The 23,725-nt window shown below is 43.6% G+C and overlaps 1 protein-coding gene across 11 annotated transcripts in view; it reads left to right on the forward strand.

Moving 5' to 3' along the window:
• Positions 1-23,725, forward strand: part of sdk2b (sidekick cell adhesion molecule 2b) — a 431,587-nt gene that overhangs the window by 404,877 nt on the left and 2,985 nt on the right. For 5 of the 11 annotated variants that reach the window (XM_014179818.2, XM_014179824.2, XM_014179827.1 and 2 more), the window contains 10 exons: positions 72-187; positions 380-566; positions 1,790-1,927; positions 2,522-2,728; positions 2,962-3,087; positions 4,375-4,539; positions 4,819-4,959; positions 6,251-6,413; positions 13,357-13,498; positions 21,558-21,614. In XM_014179818.2, the coding sequence (XP_014035293.1) occupies positions 72-187; positions 380-566; positions 1,790-1,927; positions 2,522-2,728; positions 2,962-3,087; positions 4,375-4,539; positions 4,819-4,959; positions 6,251-6,413; positions 13,357-13,498; positions 21,558-21,614 (1,442 nt within the window). The remainder of the gene's footprint in view (positions 1-71; positions 188-379; positions 567-1,789; positions 1,928-2,521; positions 2,729-2,961; positions 3,088-4,374; positions 4,540-4,818; positions 4,960-6,250; positions 6,414-13,356; positions 13,499-21,557; positions 21,615-23,725) is intronic. The other 6 variants (XM_014179819.2, XM_014179820.2, XM_014179821.2 and 3 more) reach the window with 6 other exon arrangements.

Here is a 23,725-nt window from a genome sequence, read left to right on the forward strand (position 1 = left end):
ACTATAGTCTATCTGACCACCCTTTTGTTTCTACCTGGATTTTTGCTAGATTTTTACTCCTTTTTTCACAGTACCCACTGCCCCACCCCAGAACGTGGCCATCCAAACAGCAACGGCCACCCAGCTGGATGTGACGTGGGAGTCTCCTCCATTGGACACTCAGAACGGAGACATCCAGGGCTACAAGGTAAGTTGGAGGGTTTCACAAGAATTCCATACCATAGAATTCTAATCATTTTAATCATTACAGTCAGTCATTCGAATGTAATAACAGTTACAAGTTTCTGCGTGACTCTTTAATTAATCACAGTGGGATGTAAAGGCTATCTTTACTATGAGCTAATATGTGTCTGTTCTCCATATCTCCTCCTCCCTCCAGGTGTACTTCTGGGAGTTCCAGCGTAAGAACGAGACAGAGAGGCTGCGGACCCTGTTCCTGCCAGAGGGAGGGGTCAAGCTGAAGAACCTGACTGGATACACCACCTACATGATAAGTGTGGCCCCCTTCAACGCAGCAGGGGACGGGCCCCGGAGCCCCCCGATCAGGGGCCGCACACAGCAGGCTGGTAAGCATACTGTCATGTATACTGTATACAGTAAACAGTATACTGCCATGTTAAGAAACCCTCAGGAGTTGTCTGTTTCTTAACGTGAAAGGAAAGCAATTTTATTGACTTAAATTCAAATTCCTCCTCCAACTCCCTCAAACATTCCAAGGGTTTCTATCTGTGAGCTTTTATACGATGCACCTAATGTTGGTGTCAGCATGCCAAGCCAGAAATGTTAGAAACCACACGGCATAAACATCAGTTCCCTATCAATGGCCTCTTTCAGTCTCTTGACTCATCCGCTGGTTTCCTGGACAGTCTTGTTTGGTATGAGATGGTATGAAAATGTTTAGAGGCAATTTTGTTCTTTCTTTGGAGTTTTTTGTCTCAAAGTTCCTTCCTGTGGTTTCTTGGAAATGCTTTCTCTCTGGCACAGTGATCTAAATAGCAACAGAAGACAGTCGCCAGATTGTTTTTCCCTCCAAAGATCATCCTCCCCCCTCCTTTCTGCACAGTCACTGGAGAAATGTGTTTTTCATCTGATCCCCTTGTAAAAAGGAACATTTTTGCAGTTTGCTGTGTTTGATATCCCAAGGGGGAGTGGAGACGCAAAAGAGGGGTGGAAGACACAGAGGGGGGATGTGCTCTAACCTTTTAGGCGAGAGACGGAATAGATGGAAGCAGATGACAAGTGTGTTGAGGAGAAGAGATACACAGGGCTGATAGCAGGAGGCTCATCACACAATGAAGCCTGTGTTTGAGGGTTACAAATAGTCCTGCTCAACGACTTAAGAGAACAGGAGAGCTGTGTTATTTGTACAGTAGTAGTGTCACAAGCTCATCTATGTCACTAGCCTATTATTACTGGAGCCTGACGGTATGATGGATGTCATGCCCTGGGGACATTAGATGACTAAAAGCAAACAACACATCATCAATAGTTTTGAAATGACTTTGCGTCTTCAAAATCGAGAGCATCCATCACATGCACACAGAGGCCTGGGTTCAGAGGCTGAGACAATAAAAAGGGCCTTGGCTTATGCGAGCCGGAAAGGGTCATAGAAGCAGGAGCCTATCTCTTGTTTCTGTAGTGTGAGGCAGCTTGATGTACAAGTACACCCCCTGGATGTTAGTCTATCACAGGGCCATCCTAATGTACACAATGCAAAATATAACTGTACTTGTCATTCCTCTGACCCCCTAACCTCTAACCTCTGACCTGTGTGTCCTCTGACCTCCAGCCCCCAGCGCTCCCAGCTTCATCCACTTCAGTGAGCTGACCACTACTTCAGTCAACGTGTCCTGGGGTGAGCCCACCTACCCCAACGGCATCCTGGAGGGCTACCGGCTGGTCTACGAGCCCTGCACCCCTGTGGACGGTAAGACACCCCCTTCAACCTGTCCGACGCATCCTTCCTCACATCTGACAACTCACAATGAATGCCCATTTCTGAGGATGCATCCCAAAGTACACCCTATTCCTATGTAGTGCACTACTTTTTTTCTAAGTAGTGCCCTATATAGGGGAATAGAGTGTCATTTGGGACACAACCTGAGTCTCTCTCACTGTATGAGGGTAGGCTAAACATCAACATACCTATTAACTACATTGAAAAACTATATTTTTCCATTGCTGAGTGAGTGGTGGCCATTATTTTGTTTGTTGACACCAAATAGCATGCTGAATCAGTTGATAATGTTGCTATGTTAACCCTTTTCATTCATTTCCCATGTATGTCCCAACAACTGTTGGAGTGTGCCTGTGTCTGTATGTTTGTCTCTATGTGTGTGTCAGTGTGTGTCAGTGTGTGTGTGTGTGTGTGTGTGTGTGTGTGTGTGTGTGTGTGTGTGTGTGTGTGTGTGTGTGTGTGTGTGTGTGTGTGTGTGTGTGTGTGTGTGTGTGTGTGTGTGTGTGTTGTTCCAATCCAGTCCATGGGTATTAGCCCCACTCTAAATGTGGTGTGTTTGTCTAGAGTCTACCGTGGCCTGTGCCGACTGTCTTCACTCCCCCTCCCCCCCAGGCGTCAGTAAGATAGTGACGGTGGACGTCAAAGGGGCCCCGTTCTGGATGAAGATCAAGGATTTGGCTGACGGGGTGACCTACAACTTCAGGATCCGGGCCAAGACGTTCACCTACGGGCCTGAGGTGGAGGCTAACATCACCATGGGGCCTGGGGAAGGTTCGTCTACCTCTGGCTGAGGCCCATATCCTGACTTGCAATATGCACACTTAACTCAACCTTCTGTGCAAATCCTTAATTGACATCAATTAATGATTTACAAATGCCCGAGTGTGCGGATCTCAAGTTAAGCTTAGGCCCTGAATATGCCCTAATATTTTGAAGGTATATTGAGGTTGCCTGACCCTCAAACCTTTCTCTAACCTTTGACCCCACCTTTTACCACCATGCAGGAGCCCCCGGCCCCCCTGGAGAGCCCTTCATCTCTCGCTATGGCTCAGCTCTGACCATCCACTGGGCTAACGGTGACCCCGGGAGGTCGCCTATCACACGCTACGTCATCGAGGCCAGACCCTCAGGTATATACACAGAACACGTGACATACTGGACTGGACTCTACTTGCTTGACTTATTCCTTTTAGCTTCTAGTGGAGCAAAGGGCCTCAACGGTACATCTCCAGCGAACTGTGTTCTGGACAGTTTTCATTTCTGGCGCTGGTGGACATATTGGATACTTCCAGATTGATCCACAGTTCACAATCCTTTCAATCATGCAATCTGTTAACCCAGCTTGGTACTTACTTTCGACAGGAATAATATGACTTAGAATAGGGTGTCAATATGGTCCCAACAGATGGTGATGTTTACTCACTATTCTTTTAATGGAGTATTGATTGGGGTGCAGCGGAGCTTGAGACGTAACGTCAGGTTTTGTCTGTGATTGACAGATGTACAGCGGGAATAGATGAATGATGGATTACACCACTGGTGACTTTTTTTATTTTTATTTTTTTTATTTCACCTTTATTTAACCAGGTAGGCTAGTTGAGAAGTTCTCATTTGCAACTGCGACCTGGCCAAGATAAAGCAAAGCAGTTCGACACATACAACAACAACACAGAGTTACACATGGAAGAAACAAACATACAATCAATAATACAGTAGAAAAATCTATATACAGCATGTGCAAATGAGGTAGACTTGAGGAATGGGTGGATGGGAGTGGGGGGCACTGAACCCCAGATGTTAAGAAAGTATCATGCAGATTCACTTGGTAGCATATCAAGTGAGCTTGTCCCTAACCACATCAGTAGGACTACTCAGCTGTCCATATTACTAGTTACTATGGCACAGTTTTTCATTGTCAGGAAAAAACTCCTGGCGCTACTACAGATTAACTTTACCCTTCATATCTTCACTACTTCACTAGTGACATAAACTTTAAATGAACTCTAGTGTTGGCTGATGTTCTTGAGCACTCCATAAACGTCAAACTCCTAGGAAGATTTATGGTTATTAGCACGTAGCCCTTATGGATTCTGGCAGCCATTACAAAAGCAAACATGAAACATCCTATAATATTCCATCTTGTGAATCATACCTACTGTCTTTTTATACGGTTGTATACCTCTCAAAGACAAGAGAGCATTATGGGAGATTTACAATATATGAATTGCATGATGTTTATATGGTTTGAATTACCTTGGATATAGCCAGATTATGTTTTATACTAACGTACAGGCTTTTAAATTGGCTTTTCTATCGATTATATAATAACTACTTTCAGTCTCGTTTACCGCAGTTTTTTCATGTTTGATTACTACTCATCCAAAAACCTTCTTCTACTCCTTCTACTCTGCCAACAGATGAAGGCTTGTGGGATATCTTGATCAAGGACATCCCAAAGGAAGTGACGTCATACACCTTCAACATGGACATTCTGAAGCAAGGGGTTAGTTATGACTTCCGGGTCATTGGAGTGAACGACTACGGCTACGGATCTCCTAGTCCACCCTCAGCCTCCATATCTGGTGAGTTATTTCATATATCTATGTCCCAAATATCACCCTATTCCCTAGTGCACTGCTTTTGACCAGGGTCCATAGGGGTGACATTTGGGACACAATGGTAATTGAGCTTTGGGTTTTCATGTTAATCAATGACAAAATCTTACCTAATTTGATAGAATTTAAGAATAATCAGTGTAACAGAAAATATATAGTTTTCAGATGCTACCTTTGCATCAGTGCTCCCTGCTCTGTCCTTGTGTTTAGTCCAGATGTAATATTGCGTGTGTTCTTCTCCTCCAGCCAAAAAGGTGGCGCCGTTCTATGAGGAGTGGTGGTTCCTTGTGGTGGTGGCTCTCGTGGGACTCATCTTCATCCTCCTACTGGTCTTCATCCTTATCATCAGAGGACAGAGCAAGAAGTACGCCAAGAAGTCTGAATCAGGTGAGAGGTCGAGCGGAAGACGCGATCAGCATCATATTACTAGACAACAAGGTCTTTGTTATGTTCCTTTTTATCTCAAAGATTTTAGATTTCTATTCTACAGTGGTCTACTTTTGGCATATAGCCTATGGGGGGAGAAAGAGGGGAAGGGGGAAGTAAAGGGGGAGAGAGGGAGAAGTGGTGGATAGAGAGAGAGAGAGAGAGAGAGACAGGGAGAAATGAGAGAAAGAGACAGTGATCTGTAGAGGAGGAGTATAGTAGGGGGCCTATCTAGTTGTGCAGTCTGCTCCTCTCTGACATCAGCAGGTATTTCCTCTGCCTCAGCACTTCTCTCTGCTGTGTGGCGCTGCCAGTGCCAGGCTGCCAGGCTGGGGCAACCCACGTGTCTGAAACACAAGAGGTCTTTTCTTCTCTTCTCTCCCTTCTCTCGTCTCTCGCTTCCCTCCCTTCTCTGCTCTCTAACACAGAGATACTCTCACAGACCCCCTGTAACCCCCCTCATGGAATACTGGACCAGTGCACGTTTACAAATCAGCTCGTTATAGTGACTAAATGTTTGCAGAATGACAGCTTTGCCGTCAGATGCCCTTGGGGGGGTCTGCTGTGTAAGGGGGTTGTAGATGTTTGGACCCTTTCCTTCTCGTAGATTCCCACTTCATTCATAGGCAGGGATAATATTCTCATACTGTAGACCCAGGCCCTTGGAGTCTGCTGATCAAAGCACTTGCGAAGCAGGGGGAGGGTATGCCAGAGGGTAGGCCAGAGGGTAGGCCAGAGGGTAGGCCAGAGGGTAGGTCAGAGAAGCAACAAGACACATGTCTTTCCATCAACATCATCTCATAAGGCTATTGACCTGGACTTTGTGGGTTTTCGTTTAGGTTTAAAGGCAGTTTTTTTGTTGTTGAATCTTGTGGAATCTGTTATCAATGTTTAGATGCCTGGCTAAACTCACCTAATATACTGGTGATGACATCATTGTGGTATTTCCAGTCACTCTTCTAGTTTCTATTGAACTCAGTAGTAACAGTAGTAGTGGTAGAGTACAATACATAGCATATGCATCAAATCTATTCATGATCCATCCTCTTGTGTTTCTATAGAACTCAAAGTGTATGTCCCAAATGGCACCCTATTCCCTATGTAATGCACTACTTTTGACCACTTTTTTTAAACAGTACTAGAGTGGGCTACTGTACATGACATACATAATACAACATCCATGCATCCTCTTCACAGCATCACTAACCCCCACCTGCCTGTCCGTCCATCCCTCTGGCCTGTGGTCACACAGTGTCTCCCTATGTGTGTTCATCAGGGAACAACTCTAACTGTAATGCCCTGACCCATGGAGATATGGTCAGCCTGGACGAGGGACGCTTCCCCGCCCTGGAACTCAACAACCGCCGGCTGTCCGTCAAGAACTCCTTCTGCCGTAAGAACGGCGTCTACACCAGGTCAGTAACTAGTATGCTAGCTGTTCTGGTAGACTTCCAGGCATTGCGCTAACGCTAGTTAGCTATGGTTCGCAAAACTACCTTCAACTACCTTCAAACTGCACGCAGACATAAAAATGGTATCCATGAGTTCATCTGACTTATTGTCAAAATCTTGCACTACCCCATTAAATTGACTGGTTTGAATATGTTTATGGTACTGTATAGTTACACAATACTAATTATTATGGTTCTGTGTTTGTCATTGAGGAACACTATGACCTCATGCCTTGAGAAGTCCAACTGAGGCTGATGGATGGATGGAAGGGACTTTATGCTGTGATGGATTGGAATGGATACTCCTATAAAACTCTGTTTCCACTGTAAAACAGTACACACAGAGAACTGCTGCTTTTTCTAATGAGGCAGTATATTACAGACCTGGGTTCAAGTACTATTTAAAATCTTTCAAAAACATTAAGCATTCGCTTTAGCTTGCCTAGATTGCCAGATGGGCAGGATCTGTACTTTTGTGACTATTCTATTGGTTCCATTGCACCAGGCAAGATCAATCAAGCCCAGCCAAAGTATTTGAAATTATTTTTAAATTGTTTTTGAACCCAGGTCTGGAATATTCCACTGTCCACAGCTTAACTGTTGATGAGTTCATTACCTTGTCTCTGTTAATCTCATTGTCTGGCACTTTGGACCAGTGATCTGAATGGCAGCTGACCAAACTCACCAGGTTGGACTGAATATGGATTGAGTCACACTTATAAACCCATGACCCTTTATTTTCCATTAGATAATCACCCCAGTTGCAAAGCTACCGTTAATTTACCGAAGTTACCAGGAATGTCTATAATTTTGGTAATTTATGGTAATATTGGTCATTTATACTTGAAAAGTATTCATATATAGTATTTAAAAAAATATATAATAATAATGTGTCCATATTGTCCATGAGTTTCTAGTGGATAGACCATATGGTTCAAGAGAAAATAGACTAATTAATTTTAAAAAGCATCTAATCAACAATGGTATTCTTTTTAATTAACTCTGCAACTCTTCCAACTATCAACTTTTTTCATAATTGCCATCAGTTTGGCGCCAAAACATTTACAACAAAGACATATTGACATAGTAAAAAAAAGTGTTTAATAAAATATATAAAGGAGCATTTCATGCTGAAACCCTCATATTAAACACCAATGGTATTCACTAAGCTAATGGTTTATATTTAGGATAATGTTTTACAGCTTTGTCATTATTCTAAAATCATCTTAATTGATTATTTGATGTATTTTACATGTGATAAGGCCCCACAGAGGGCCAAAGATAATTAAAGACACCTGTGATAATCTGAAGTACCCAACAAGGTACAAGTTACCAAAATCCTGGTGGTTTACTGGTAATGTTAGAAAGTTTCCAGCAGTAATATGCCCTCCCTTTGCAACCGTACCCAGTGTGTATTCATATTGTCTTGCCATATTATGAGCGATCACAGCATTGTCACTATTGGAATTTGTCTTTTCACTGTTTCTTTCTGGGTTTTATCAGTACGTTAGGAATGACCACCACATTGCAATATATAGCAGGCTCTGTGTGGAGTGTGTAATTGTGTGTGTAGTATTGCCAGCGCGATGGTATTAGGTTAGAGGAGATAGTATTAAGATGAGTGTGACTGACTGACTGTGTGAGCATCCCAAGTAGAGCACTAAATAGGGAATAGGGCTCCATTTGGGACTGACGGCAAGCGAGCTCACAACAACCAGCTGGAGAGCCAGGTGCCCTCTGCTCTGATGCCGTGCCCGGGGGAATTAGCCCTGTCCTTGATCCCCGGGAGGTGTGTGTGTGTTTGCCCTTGGGAAAGGATCAAAGGTGCCCTGGCCTTTGAGGAGCAGCCAGCTAGCCAAGTGAGAGGAGGGGTGAGAGGAGGGTTGAGAAGAACGGTGAGAAGGAGTGAGAGGAGGGGTGAGAGGAGGGGTGACAGGAGGGTTGAGGAGAACGGTGAGAAGGAGTGAGAGGAGGGGTGAGAGGAGGGGTGAGAGGAGGAATGCTCAGATGTACCTCTGCTATCTTTGAACTCCCCATAGCTGAGGTGTAAGGAGGGGAATAACTGGAGACTGCTATCCGTACTGGATCTCCTCACTCTGAGGAAGAGAGGATTGAAACAGTGTTGCTCTATTGTGTTGTTTGAGCCAGTGTGTTTACATCTACAGTGATACGTGAAGGAATGAGGGTGTGAGTTAAAGGAGCTTGAAGCACTCCCAGAGTGCACTGTGCTGTGGAACGCTAGAGCACCTATTGTTAATGAGTCCCACGGGCCTGAGGAAGGGGGCAGAGGAGTGATATGGGGTGTATGGGTGGATTATACCCCTTAGGCATTCACTATACACCCACCCACCTACTACTCCTACTAGATTACTACCTCTGAGGGTTTAGAGCGTGAGGTAGTCACCTCATACAAGTACTTGGGAGTATGGCTAGACTGTCCTTCTCTCAGCACATATGAAAGCTGCAGGCAAGTTAAATCTAGACTTGGTTTCCTCTATCGTAATCGCTCCTCTTTCACCCCAGCTGCCAAACTAACCCTGATTCAGATGACCATCCTACCCATGCTAGATTACGGAGACGTAATTTATAGATCGGCAGGTAAGGGTGCTCTCGAGCGGCTAGATGTTCTTTACCATTCGGCCGTCAGATTTGCCACCAATGCTCCTTATAGGACACATCACTGCACTCTATACTCCTGCACTCTAACTGGTCATCTCTGTATACCCTTCGCAAGACCCACTGGTTGATGCTTATTTATAAAACCCTATTAGGCCTCACTCCCCCCTATCTGATATATCTACTGCAGCCCTCATCCTTCACATACAACACCGTTCTGCCAGTCAGATTCGTTAAAGGTCCCCAAAGCGCACACATCCCTGCGTCGCTCCTCTTTTTAGTTCGCTGCAGCTAGCGACTGGAACGAGCTGCAACAAACACTCAAACAGGACAGTTTTATCTCAATCTCTTCATTCAAAGACTCAATCATGGACACTCTTACTGACAGTTGTGGCTGCTTTGCGTGATGTGTTGTCTCTACCTTCTTGCCCTTTGTGCTGTTGTCTGTGCCTAATAATGTTTGTACCATGTTTTGTGCTGCTACCGTGTTGTGTTGCTACCATGTTGTTGTCATGTTGTGTTGCTACCATGCTGTGTTGTCATGTGTTGCTGCCTTGCTATGATGTTGTCTTAGGTCCCTCTTTATGTAGTGTTGTGTTGTCTCTCTCGTCGTGATGTGTGTTTTGTCCTATATTTTTTATTTATTTTTGACATTTTTAATCCCAGCCCCCGTCCCCGTAGGAGGCCTTCTGCCTTTTGGTCGGCCATCATTGTAAATAAGAATTTGTTCTTAACTGACTTGCCTAGTTTAATAAAGGATAAATAAAAAAATTAAATAAAAAAATGTGTGGTTTACGAGAGGGTAGAGTGTGTGCTACTACCCCTCTCTACACTTGAGAATTTAAATATTTCACACCTCATTCACTCAACAGTGGATAAGCGTCTGAGTGATGGGTGAAGAGATGGGAGGGAGGGAGGGAGGGAGGGAGGGAGGGAGGGAGGGAGGGAGTCGAGGAGTGGTCTGTTGAGCAGAGATTCCTCTGAATTGTTAAACAAGCAGTTTATCATAATCTCCCACAGGGCCGACAATAACATTTCTTCACATTCACTCCTTAACCCTGTCTGCTCATAGCAGGGCTATCCCAGCCACGACTAATCTTGTGGAACTAGTCCTTTCTCACAGAAGAGACTATTGTGGAACCAGCCCAATGTGTATCTGCATCTTGTTGTAACGTCTGGTGCGTGAGACTAGCCCAAGACCAATTAGCAATTTGAATTAGTAGTGGAGATTTGTATAGATCTGCAGAGGGGAGAATGTGATGGGACGAAGTTACAGGTTTGTCATTGAGAGTTTGTGTTGACATTTTATGACACGGTGAACTGCTTTTTATCTAAATGACGAAGGGAGACTTGTCTTGTCTATGTCAGTCTGGGGACGTTAAGGCCAACAGCAGACAGACATCAGACTTGGGCCGGGCTGGGATAGGCTCTGATCCAACAGCAAATGGACAGCAGACTTGCTCAGCAATTCCTCCAACGGCTCCAGGAAGATGGATGTTAGCGTTGTCCAGGTTCCAGACAGCTGGGACGTGACAGGGGAGACCTGAGCTAGCTCAACATGATCCGGACCTTATCTGGAGGAGCAAGGAGAATGTTGCAACTTATGTTGCAACTTGTATCGCTTATCAAGCGGTGCAGTCCTTCATTAGTGACTGTGTGTCCTCCTCTATCTAACAGGGCTGTCAGCAAGGTCACAGTGGTGGAGGTTATAGGATCAAGGATCTACTAACAGCCATTTATGGGCCAAAATTAAAGGTCCTGAACTCCCCTTTCTGAAAAGTACTTTTACTCTCATTGCTAACTACCAGGAAGTTTGAAAAGACAGGCTGAGCTTATGTTCATGACAGCTCTTGTTAAACAACTTGGATGCAGTGAGCTGTGTTGCAGTAAAGTTATCTCAAGCAAATTTGGTGATACACAAAGCAACTCAAACAACATTGAAATTGCATCAATTATATCCTTTTTTTAAATTATTTTTTATATACATTTCACATTTTGCATGTTTCTTGTGATGCAGTTCACAGCAGCACTGACGGATGTGTTGACTTGACAACTGCGTCTGAGTTTTGAATGACCCTTCCCCCCTTTTGTTCCATGCTGGCTGAAGAGCTAGCTAGCTAGTAACACCAGACACAGATGAAAGAGATGAAAGAGTAAACATATAAGTATCTTTGCCATAGATGAATGGGGTAAACTTTTAATTATATTTTCTGACAACTTAGTCAGATATTGGCACCAGTAGAGTATCTAGTAATATAAACCACAACTCTCTGCAAACACGCCTTCTATGATGTTGGCTACAAGGCGGTACTTATTTAAATTAGGTAAGAAAATATCATGTTACCATTGGTGTATTAAAATGAGAGTTAAGGTGATGTCACCTTGTCCCCTTAATAATGAATACAAATGTTTGACATGCGGGAGGAGACCAGTAACTTCATGATCAAAGTTGCTCAATGTAGAAGCAACAGTCATTTTTTATACTTTGATCTGGTTTCCTTCAAATATCATCCAATTTCAAGAAAAACATGATTTGGACTGTTCATGACCTTTAACTTATAGAAAATGTCAATAATACATGAATAGATTTCCATTGTGTACATTTCACTCCTGCATCCAAGTGTATTAAATGTAATCTTGTTACAAATTATTAACAGTATTAGATGTAATTGAATTGCAGCTCTCTCCGTGATTTCTCTAAAGGGTTGGGATTTAGTTCAAATTTGTTAGCACCACGCTCGTGATTACTACCCCCTCCCCCCATTACAGAGCCCCAGATACAGCAGGACAAAAAATACATAAATGTACATTGCTTTTCCGTTGTTAGACAATTGTCAAATGTTGGGGAATAAGAGATGTGAAAGTCTAGGTTTAAGATTTTAGTTTGACTTAAAATGGGGGGGCAGAACAAACGCTCAGAGTTGAACATGTTTCAAAGTTTGGTTTTGGGAATGCACTCAACCTCTAAACAAAATATTTGTGGAAAAAATACTTATGCAAAATAAGGTTGATTTTGGACTGTAAAACTGAACAGTTTGGTGTGGCCTGATGGAGAGAGAGAGAAAGAGAGAGAGACAGACAGTGAGGGAGAGAAAGAGGAGAGAGAGATTGAGAGAGGCTGTCCCGGCCAAACCAACCAGGGCCAATCAACAAAAACAGATGTCTGATTGTTTAACAGGCTTTGGGACAGAGGGAGGAAAATGTGGAGGAACTTATGCAGAACGCAAAGCCATCTTTTTTCAACAAATTTTAAGAAGAACCCTTGAGTGCTTTGAGAGAGCTGTTCTGAGGGCACCACTTGTGGGTGTTGTGAGGTCTCTCTCTCTCCCCTTCTCGCTCTCATAACAAGCATTCTCAATACCCCCCCCTTGACCCTATCCACTACACTGATTCACTCACTCCACTGCTCATAAATATCCCTCACTCCATACTCATAAATCGTGCCCTTGTAAACCTCCACTCCACACTTATCTATGAGGTTTTTAAAGTGTCACCCATGCTCCATGAAACATGGCTGTTGACTCTTACATGGATCTCATGATTCATATGGATGATAACTTTTACAAGAGAGCGAACATAACCTAACCTACACATCCTGAGCCTTCCTACCTGAGACTGCATGGGGATTTCTGCCTATGCAACCCACTCCATAAGGGTTCAATTCATGAGTTGGTCACAAGGCTAACTGTGCCTGCCATTGCATGCACAGGCAGCCCACAGTGTTTAATCAGAAGAGATGATTCATGCTGACTGCAGGCAGGCTGGGATCTAATGGCTGTCCCATGATCCTGATAATAAACAACCACACCATACCTCCCTGCCCCCTTCCCACCACTACCCAAACAAAAAGTGAATGTAGTGTCTCCATCAGATATTAGAGGGAACAGTCTTTGTATCCCTTGAAAGTAGACTATTAGTGTTAAGTGCCTGGAGACAGTTCAGTACATTTCACTGATCATCAGTGTGTATCCTTCAACTGTTTCCCTGGTTCCTTTCATACAGTTTCTCTGTGCCATGTCACTCTGATGTGTGAACGGGATTTTTGGTGATTTAATACAAGTTGCTTAAGAGGATGGAACTTTCTGTTTCCAAAACGCTATATATCCATTTTCAGAAATGTTGGTAAATTAGCTTGTATTGTTTAAAGAACTTATGAAAGAGATTGGTGTGTTTTTTCACTATCTAATCATGGCATGGGGTTATTCGATGACAGCATGTATTTGTTTAAAATCCATCACTTGATGGTTTCATTTATATATATATATAAATAAATATGGTCTTGTCTCCTCAGGTCTCCTCCTCGGCCCAGCCCAGGCAGTCTAAACTACTCTGATGAGGATTTGAGCACCACCAAGTACAACGATCTGATCCCGGCTGAGACCAGCAGCCTGACCGAGAAACCATCTGAGATATCAGACTCTCAGGTACCAACAGTATGTACTACTACTCTTAACGTCTCCCATCTCACTGTATGTCATACTGTCTGTCTGTCAACATATTGAATCCCTCTGCACCTCACCTTTACATTGATGCTATGCCCCTAGATGCTGATCTAAGGGTGTGGCATCAGCATTTCCCCCACTAATGGTTAAGATTAGGCCTGGGGGAGGAGCAGCTATATCCTAGATCTGTACCTAGAGGAAACAGCACGCCGGAGTGATTGGCTCAGTGCATTATCCAGGCGCCTGGTTGTGATCTAATGTAACCTTGTCTGTGCGCACACTCAGGGCATTGATAGGTTTGGATGTGAAATGTGTCCCATGTCTCTCCTGGTCTCTATGGGGCTGTCAATCTGCGCTGGAGGCAGGTTCTGGGAGTAGGGCCAGTGGCCTGTGCCCAGATCTGGTGGTGGTCGGAATCAAGCACAGAGGATGCACATACACACACAGACTGGAGTTCTCAGGCCCAGACTGGATTCCTTCCACAGCCCTGTCCTCGTCTTGGGAAACCGTTACCCATAATGCCCCTCAATACCGGTCCCAGTCTGCTGTTGGCATCTGCTGAATCAGAGGGACATATAGGGCTGGGGCCCAATGAACAGCTTTCATCAATGGACTGGATGTCTCTCTCGCTTCCTCTCTCTCATCTTTCTCTCTCTCTCTGCTTCTCCTCTCTCTCTTTATCTCCCTCTCTCTTTATCCCTCAGATGAAATTTGTATCTCGCTTTTCATTTTGATATTTTTCCTGGCTAGCTCGTTTCCCCCTGTGTCTATACTGATCCCCTTGTTGCTGTTTTTGTTCACGCTCTTTCCCTCCTGTACTCTGCTCTTGTGGTTTGTGTGAAAACCCTGTGGTCGGTAGTCTGGTTTCGATGGCAGTCAGATTAAAGTGAGGGGGAAGCGGTTCTAAATTCCCCTGGTTTCAGCCTTCCTTCTATGTTTTCTTTCATCTTGGAATTTTCTACTCTAGCTTTCCCAAATTATCTAGGACTCTATTCCCTCTATAGTGCACTCCTTTTGACCAGAGCTCTGTGGCACTGTAGTAGTGCACTATAAAGGGAATAGGGTGCCATTTGAGATTCCATTTCTACTAAATCCATCCCAGTGTGAATTCCAAAGAGCCAGAAGTCTCTCTCCACCTTATCAAGAGCTTAGCTTCTTTCACATCAATGGAGAAATCTCCCACCCAATGAACTGCTACGGACAGGATCTTTCCCTACAACCAAAACATCCTCCAATATGAGCCATTTTTACATGTCATCATCGGGCTGACATATCTACCGTTCCACACCCCTGTATTGTCAAACAAGTTCAACTACAGTAGCCATATCTAGCCCTACAGCCCTCCAACAACCCCTGCCACCACCCCAGACTTAAGGGGGCCAGACAGGAGTCACATTTGATGGGCTTGGCAGCCCAAAGAGCCTAGCCTGTTCCTCTTAGCCCCGTGGCTCCCCTGCCATCCCCTCTGACAGCACAGCCATATCATCACCCAGATGACCAGGAATGTGATGCTCCTTTGAAGTTTTATTGAGCGGATAACTCCAGGCCATCAGCTTTCTCACACACACACACACACACACACACACACACACACACACACACACACACACACACACACACACACACACCCCCAGGCTATCAGCTCTGTTCAGTGCTGGGTTGGGGTTGGGGCTGTCTCCATTAAGCCCTTTAGGCCTCCAGTCCAGTCCTCCAGTGGCAGGTATAAGTTGGCTATTGTCTTCCTCTTAAGAAGGGATTGTTAATGTGGGGTTGTCGTAGCAACCAGGCCACCACAACTGTGCCTGGGCTGTCTGCAGGTAGACAAGACAAACAGTCTCCAGAAGCCAGGAGACAGTGTTGACTTAGGCGGTTTGTTCAGTCAAGTGTCACCGTCTCTCTGTGTGTCTGTGACACTCTGGATAGAGACCAGCGGTAGAGAATGGAATGAGCTCATCTCTGAGGTGATGGGAGATGGTTTGAAGATAATGGCTACACCCCAAATGGCACCCTATTCCTTTTGTAGTGCCTTATTGCCCCATTTCAAAAGTAGTGCACCATAGAGGGAATAGAGTGCCATTTGGAACTAAGCCAGTGTGTTGCTTCATCACGGGAGAGGAAAGGAAATATCTGTGTTCTCCACCCATGGACGTTGTGTGTTACTGGAGCTGAGACATAGACACCACATTGAAAAACTGCTGTGTTATGATTGTCTCCCATAACAACGCAGATGATTGTTTTGACTGGAACTACTCCGAGGGTCTGTAGCATTATTAAAATGCCATTAAGTCATATGATGTCACTTACTGGAACCAAACAAAAATAGAATAGGATGTGAGTATGCTAGAGTCACTATAACATAAAAAGATAGAGAAAGATTATATTAATTCAATGTTGTTTTGTGTCTTCTCACTTTTGTTTTGTATTTCACTTGCTTTGGCAATGTAAACACGTTTCCATGCCAATAACGCCCCTTTGAATTGAGAGAGAGAGAAACAGAGGAAATACTTGACAATAAAAGACTATAATTCCTTACATAGATTTCTGATGTTAGACATTTATACTGAGACAGCAATGTTACATTTTCAGACAATAGCCCAGAGCCAAATCTGTCAGTACTCTCTGATGAATATGTGCATCCTAAACAACAGCAGTGTGTGTGCAGAGGGGGATTAAAACCCTGTAGTCACACTAAATCCCTGTCTCAAATGATGTACAGCTGGATTTTAGGGGATTCCGCCATCAACTTTTTATAATCATATTTACAAACACACACTTACACGAGCGCATAAACACACCTCATCCTCCTCCCTCTGTACTGTCCTAGTGTCTGTCTGCTGCCTGGGGTTCCTGCTGTGCTAACTGTAACAATGATGAGAGTGAAATAGTTCTCTCTCTCTCTCTCTCTCTCTCTCTCTCTCTCTCTCTCTCTCTCTCTCTCTCTCTCTCTCTCTCTCTCTCTCTCTCTCTCTCTCTCTCTCTCTCTCTCTCTCTCTCTCTCTCTCTCTCTCTCTCTCTCTCTCTCTCTCTCTCTCTCTTTCCTTTTTTTTTCTCTTATATATATATATATATATATATATATATATATATATATATATATATATATATAGAGGGGTTATGAGAGATTCTTTTAACCCCAATTCCCAAGATAAAGTTCACAAGCTAGAACAGCACTGAATACCCAACTATGCATTCCACTCTTGCCCCCATCTATACTGAACAAAAATATAAGCTCAACGATTTTACTGAGTTACAGTTCATATAAGGAAATCAGTCAAGTGAAATAAATTCCTTAGGTCCTAATCTATGGATTTGACAGGGCAGTGGCGCAGCCATGTGTGGGCCTGGGAGGGCATAAGCCCACCAACTTGGGAGCCAGGCCCACCCACTGAGCAGCCAGGCCAAGCCAATCAGAATGACTTTTCCCCCACAAAAGGGCTTTATTATTTATTACAGACATAAATACTCCCGGTCTCAGACAATCCTGCATGTAAAGTAACCGGATGTGGAGGTCCTGGGCTGGCGTGGGTATACGCGATCTGCGGTTGTGAGGCCGGTTGGACGTACTGAGAAATTCTCTAAGACGAAGTTGGAGGCGGATATGGAAGAGAAATTAACATTTAATTCTCTGGCAATAGTTCTGGTGGACATTCCTGCAGTCAGCATGCCAATTGCACGCTCCCTCAAAACTTCAGACATCTGTGGCATTGTGTGAGTGGCCTTATTGTCCCCAGAACAAGGTGCACCTGTGTAATGATCATGCAGTTTAATCAGCTTTTTGATATGCTACACCTGCCAGGTGGATGGATTATCTTGGCAAAGGAGAAATACTCACTAACAGGGATGTAAACATATTTGTGCATAACATTTGAGAGAAATAAGCTTTTTGTGCTTATGCAACATTTCTGGGATCTTTTATTTCAGCTCATGAAACATGGGACCAACCCTTTACATGTTGTGTTTATATTTTTGTTCAGTGTATTCTAGGGCAACGAGTCTTCTGAGAAGTCTAGAGATTTTCTCAGAGAATACTGTATGTCACTTTGACTACAAACCTTCTTTATCTCTGTCTCCATAAAGAAGCTTGTCTTTATCCCTGGGTGTTGAGAGTTTTATCTCTAGGATGACGAGGTCAATGTGATTTTGAGTGTTATTCCATCTCTTTTTTTTCTAAGACATCTTTTTCAGACCAGTTTCCTTCAAGTCATTAGCAATTTATATATATATATATATATTCACCTTTATTTAACCAGGTAGGCCAGTTGAGAACAAGTTCTCATTTACAACTGCGACCTGGCCAAGATAAAGCAAAGCAGTGCGATACAAACAACAACACAGAGTTACACATGGAATAAACAAACGTACAGTCAATAACACAATAGAAAAAAATCTATATACAGTGTGTGCAAATGAGGTAAGATTAGGGAGGTAGTGATAGATGTGCAGAAGATGAATGTGCAAGTTAGAGATACTGGGGTGCAAAGGAGCAAAAAAAAAACTAAAAAACAATATGGGGATGGGTAGTTGGATGGGCTATTTACAGATGGGGCTATGTACAGGTGCAATGATCTGTGAGCTGCTCTGACAGCGGATGCTTAAAGTTAGTGAGGGAGATATAAATCTTCAGCTTCAGTGATTTTTGATATTCGTTCCAGTCATTGGCAGCAGAGAACTGGAAGGAAAGGCAGCCAAAGTAGGAATTGGCTTTGGGGGTGACCAGTGAAATATAACTGCTGGAGCGCGTGCTACGGGTGGGTGCTGCTATGGTGACCAGTGAGCTGAGATAAGGTGGGGCTTTACCTAGAAAAGACTTATAGATGACCTGGAGCCAGTGGGTTTACAGTCTAACCAGACACCTAGGTATTTGTAATTGTCCACATATTCTAAGTCAGAACTGTCCAGAGTAGTAATGCTAGACGGGCGGGCAGGTGCGGGCAGCGATCGGTTGAAGAGCATACATTTAGTTTTACTAGCGTTTAAGAGCAGTTGGAGGCCACGGAAGGAGAGTTGTATGGCATTGAAGCTCGTCTGGAGGTTAGTTAACACAGTGTACAAAGAAGGGCCAGAAGTATACAGATGATGTCGACAGCAGCATATTTTAGCAATTCATCAGCATAAAATGTCAACCTTATGTTGCTGTCAACGTGAAAATGAAAACCACCCTCCTTCAAAGAAAACGTCAGTCAGAAATATTCCACATGTTAATGAGATGAAATCTTAATCTCTCTAGATACTCTAGTTACTTAACATAATAATTATGCAAAGAGCAGTCTTGGATCTGCCACTGGCTGGTATGGTGTGTCTCTCTCTCTCTCTCTTCCTTAGATAGAAGGGTAACTCCCCTGGGGACTGTGTAGAGCTGAGTTTCATGCCTAAAGCCTTGGCCCATTCATAGCATCTCCCCTAATTAGCCTTTAATGTGTTGGAATGAATCACCATTTCACAGGCTGTACCACCTCAAGGCATAATTTAACACGTCTTATTTTAGTGTAGATTCCACAATAGGACCCTTGAGTTTCTTTTGGACAAGGATGTGGAATGGAGAGAGTGAGGAAGGGAAAGGAGGGAGGGTGGAAGAGAGGGAGTGGTGGATGGTAACATTTCAGGAGAACGAAACATCTGTTCCTCACACACTCCAAAGCCCTAGTGAGGGTGTGCCAGAGTGGGACGCAATCCAGTGTGTCAACCAGCCACACACACACACACACACACACACACACATGCACATAACACAAACTTCCCACGCTCAAAGTCTGTACACAAACATGCACAGCAGCAGCATTTCAGGACACAGCGTTAGCTAATACTTCTGGAGTGAGGTAATGTCACTTGACTTGGAGAGGCTTAATCTGTTCTGAGATCAGTGTGAGGGCTGCTTTGCTTGTTTGTCTCTTGTTGTGTTGCTGAAAGTGGAGGAAGCATGACAAGAATGCCTTTCATTCGGTCCCATCGCTGCCTAGTGGGGTTGAAGTGCTTACAATGAAGCTACAATGCTATAGTGGGACACTCAGAGACCATTGATACTTCACATTGGATGATGCAACACTTTTTATAGGGAATTTCCTCACTAGAGAGAAAAATGTTCATGTAACTAATGATATTACCACAAGATTTATTCGCTAAGCAACTCAAATTAAGTTAGGAAACTGTTAAACAGTGTTATGTTATGTGTTATATGTTAAGCATCCCCCTCTACTGAAGTGGTTAAAAGCTGAAGACTTTGCTGTATGCAATATCTGTTTTTGATTCACTGTAGAAAGAAAAGAAGAGGAGAAAGAGAGCACAGAGGAGGATGGTGATTTTTCTAGGAATCAGATAGCCGTGGCCTTTTTCTGGGATTCATCGCTGTCGTCAGCTCCTATGGCTATTCTAAATTCTTTTGACATACATTAATATAGTACTTTGCCATGAAAGCTGTAGTGGATGATGAGAGGTGGGGTATCGGGGGGGGCGATGTGGGGACGGGGGCAGGGGAGGATGGAATATGAGCGTGGCCATGTGTAACACAGGTGCAGTAGTACAATAGAATGAGAGCTGAGTGTGCTCTCTGCTTTGTCTGTGGAACATCAGGGGCCAATGCCAGCGCCCTGGGGGAGGTGTGGGGTTTTGGGGGGGGGGTTTAGGAGGACAGGGAGAAAAAGAGAGAGGAACATTTGTGAGTGTAATGTTTACTGTTTTTTATTGTTTTATGTTCCCAATGCAAATAAAGCCCTTAAATGTTATTAGAGAGAGAGAGAGAGAGAGAGGCTATGTGCACACTGTCTACAAAATGAGGTGGAAACTGAGCTGCACTTCCTAACCCCCTGCCAAATGTATGTATGAATTTGAAAACAAATCCAATTTTGATAAAGTCCCATATCTATTGGCTGAAATACCAGTATGCCATCACAGAAACAGTATTTGTGACCTGTTGCCACAAGAAAAGGGCAACAAGTGAAGAACAAACACCATTGTAAATACAACCTATATTTATGTTCCCTTTTGTACTATTTGCACATCGTTACAAGACAGAGAGAGAGAGAGAGAGAGAGAGAGAGAGAGAGAGAGAGAGAGAGAGAGAGAGAGAGACTTGAACCACTCCAAATCAGCGCCACCATCCGTGGCTTGCTGAAAACTGACACTATCTGCAAAAGAAAAACTCTTTGTTACACTATCTTTTGTTATATGCTGCCTAAACATTTTAGCTGAACATGATGAAAGCTACTGCCCTTGGAATGAGATAGCATTTTTGTGAACCAGCTCATCGATCTTTGGCTGTGATTGGTCGATTGGCAGCTTTCTTTAGGGCCGATTGGGTGATCATGAACAGAGCCCACAGAGTGGTAAGAGTTGTTTGTTGTCTGTTCATCTGGAATGTCGGGTAAGAGTTGTTTGTTGTCTGTTCATCTGGAATGTCGGGTTGTCACGAAACAAAAGGAGCATAGGCCAAGCATCTAGAAAAGACACAAATGAAGGGTTCAGCGACTAGAATGTGCTTATTGGAAATACTCAAATTCCTGTTGTGATTGTTTGAATGAAATAGAGAGGAACATTGGGTGGCAGCCTACATCCTAAGGTTGGGCAGGAAGTTCACAGAATACATTCTATAATAATAATTTAATTCTGTGGGTGTTTATAGTTGTGCTATTTCACACACGTACAAGTGTGTATTACACGCATGTAAATTGGAAATGTGTTTTTTGCATGTCCCAACTACCCCGACACACTCTCGGAGAGTGGGGTCACCGGTTTGTTTGTCAGATCAGTTTTAGGTGGTGTGTGTCAGGAATGGCTGGTAGAACAGTTGGTAGAGCGTGACGCTTGTCTGGGTTGTGAGTTACCAATACGGAAATTGGATGCACACACTGCTGTACGTTGCTTTGGATAAAAGCGTCTCCTAAATGGCATATTTTATTATGTTATTAAGGGAGGTGAGTTGACCGGTGTAGCGCCTCTTAAAGTGGTGGTGATGATGGTCCCAAAGAGGGATCTGAACCAAAGAGGTATCATGGTGGCCGTCATACTGTACTGTGGTGTTTTAAACCATGCATGTCTTTGTCCATGTCACCCATAGGAGGCCCTCGTGTTCTCGTATGGGACGGGTGGTCTGCGTGTGCTTCCACTGAATTGGGTGAGGATATGTGGCTTTCTGCCTGCTTGTGTGTCTGTAGACTAGTAGTAGGAGACTGACTTATCCCTAGCCCCCATCCCCCTTGCTCCTCTCTTCCTCTTCTCCTCTCTTCTCCTCTCCTTCTGTAAAACTCCTCTAGGATCCTGTGGTATCTCTCCTGTGTCTTCCTGGTGTCGTAGTGTGTATGATGGATGCCCATAGTAGATGTTAGCTCAACATGTGGCTGTTGTAGTGATGATGGTTAATTTAACGTTATACCCAGTCAATCAACCCTTGTGTTAATGATCTGATTACTCTGCACGTCCAGTAATGAGTCACCCTCCTCTCCAATCATGATCATGCATAGACAACCTTGTGTGTTTGGTGGTGGGTGGGTGGGTGTGGGTGTTTGGTGGTGGGTGGGTGGGTGGGTGTGGGTGTTTGGTGGTGGGTGTGTATGTTATCGAAAGACACTTTGCTCTGAACATCCCAATACACATTATCACATCTCTAACTTCTCAGGGAAATACAATGCCATCATAAAGTATTCACACCCCTTATCTTTTTCCACATTATGTTGTATTAAAGCCTACATTTAAAATGGATTGCATTTAGATGGTGGGTCAATGATCTACACACAATAGCCCATAATGTCAAAGTGTAATTATGTTTTTAGAAATGTGTACAAATTAATAAAAATGAAAAGCTGAAATGTCTTGAGTCAATAAGTATTCAACCCCTTTGTTATGGCAAGCCTAAATAACCTCAGGAGTAACAATTTGCTGAACAAGTCAGATAATAAGTTGCATGGACTAACTCTGTGTGCAATAATGGTGTTTAACATGATTTCTTCACTTTTTGCACATTTGGTTACGTTACAGCCTTATTCTAAAATGTATTACATTTTTTTTTATTTTATCTAATCAATCTACACACAATACCCAATTATTACAAAGCAAAAAATGGTTTCTTTGCAAATGTATAAAAAAACTAAACAGAAATAGCTTATTCAAACCCTTTGATATTAGACTCGAAATTGAGCTCAGGTGCATCCTGTTTCCATGAGATGTTTCTACAACTTGATTGGAGACAATCTGTGGTAAATTCAATTGATTGGACATTATTTGGAAAAGCACACACCTGTCTATATAAAGTCCCACAGTTGTCAGTGCATGTCAGAGCAAAAACCAAGCCCTGAGGTCAAAGGAATTTTCCGTAGAGCTCCAAGACAGAATTGTGTCGAGGCCCAGATCTGGGGATGGGTACCAAAAATTGTCTGCAGCATTTAAGGTCCTCAAGAACATAGTGGCCTCCATCATTCTAAAATGGAAGAAGGCAGGGACTGCAATATTAATTAGGATCGAAGGGAAAGATGAATGGAGGAAAGTATAGAGAGATCCTTGATGAAAACCTGCTCTAAAGCACTCAGGACCTCAGACTGGGGCGAAGGTTCACCTTCCAACAGGACAATGACCCTAAGCACACAGCCAAGACAACGCAGGAGTGCGCTGCGACAAGTCTCTGAATGTCCTTGAGTGGCCCAACCAGAGCCTGGACTTCAGCCCGATCGAACATCTCTGGACCTGAAAATATCTGTGCAGCGACGTTCCCCATCCAACATGACAAAGCTTGAGATGATCTGCAGAGAAGAATGGGAGAAACTCCCCAAATACGGTTGTGCCAAGCTTGTAGCGTCATACCCAAGAATACTCAAGGCTGTAATCGCTGCCAAAGGTGCTTCCACAAAGTACTGAGTAAAGTGTCTGAGTACTTAGGTAAATGTGATATTTCTGTTGTTTTTTTACAAATTTGCAAACATTTCTAAAAACCTGTTTTTGCTTTGTCATTATGGGGTATTGTGTGTAGATTGATGAGGGGGAAAAACTATTTAATCCATTTTAGAACATGGCAGTAGCGTAACAAAATGTGGAATAAGTCAAGGGGTCTGAATATTTTCCAAATGCACTGTATCTGTAAGGTCCCTCAGTTGAGCTTGTCAATTTCAAGCACAGATTCAACGACAAAGACCAGGGAGGTTTTCCAGTGGCTCGCAAAGAAGGGAACCTATTGATAGATGGGTAGAAGGGAAAAAAACAGACATTGAATACCCTTTTGAGCATGGGGAAGTTATT

Source organism: Salmo salar, chromosome ssa28 (assembly GCF_905237065.1).
Source record: "Salmo salar chromosome ssa28, Ssal_v3.1, whole genome shotgun sequence".
In the NCBI taxonomy this organism is placed as follows: Eukaryota; Metazoa; Chordata; class Actinopteri; order Salmoniformes; family Salmonidae; genus Salmo; species Salmo salar.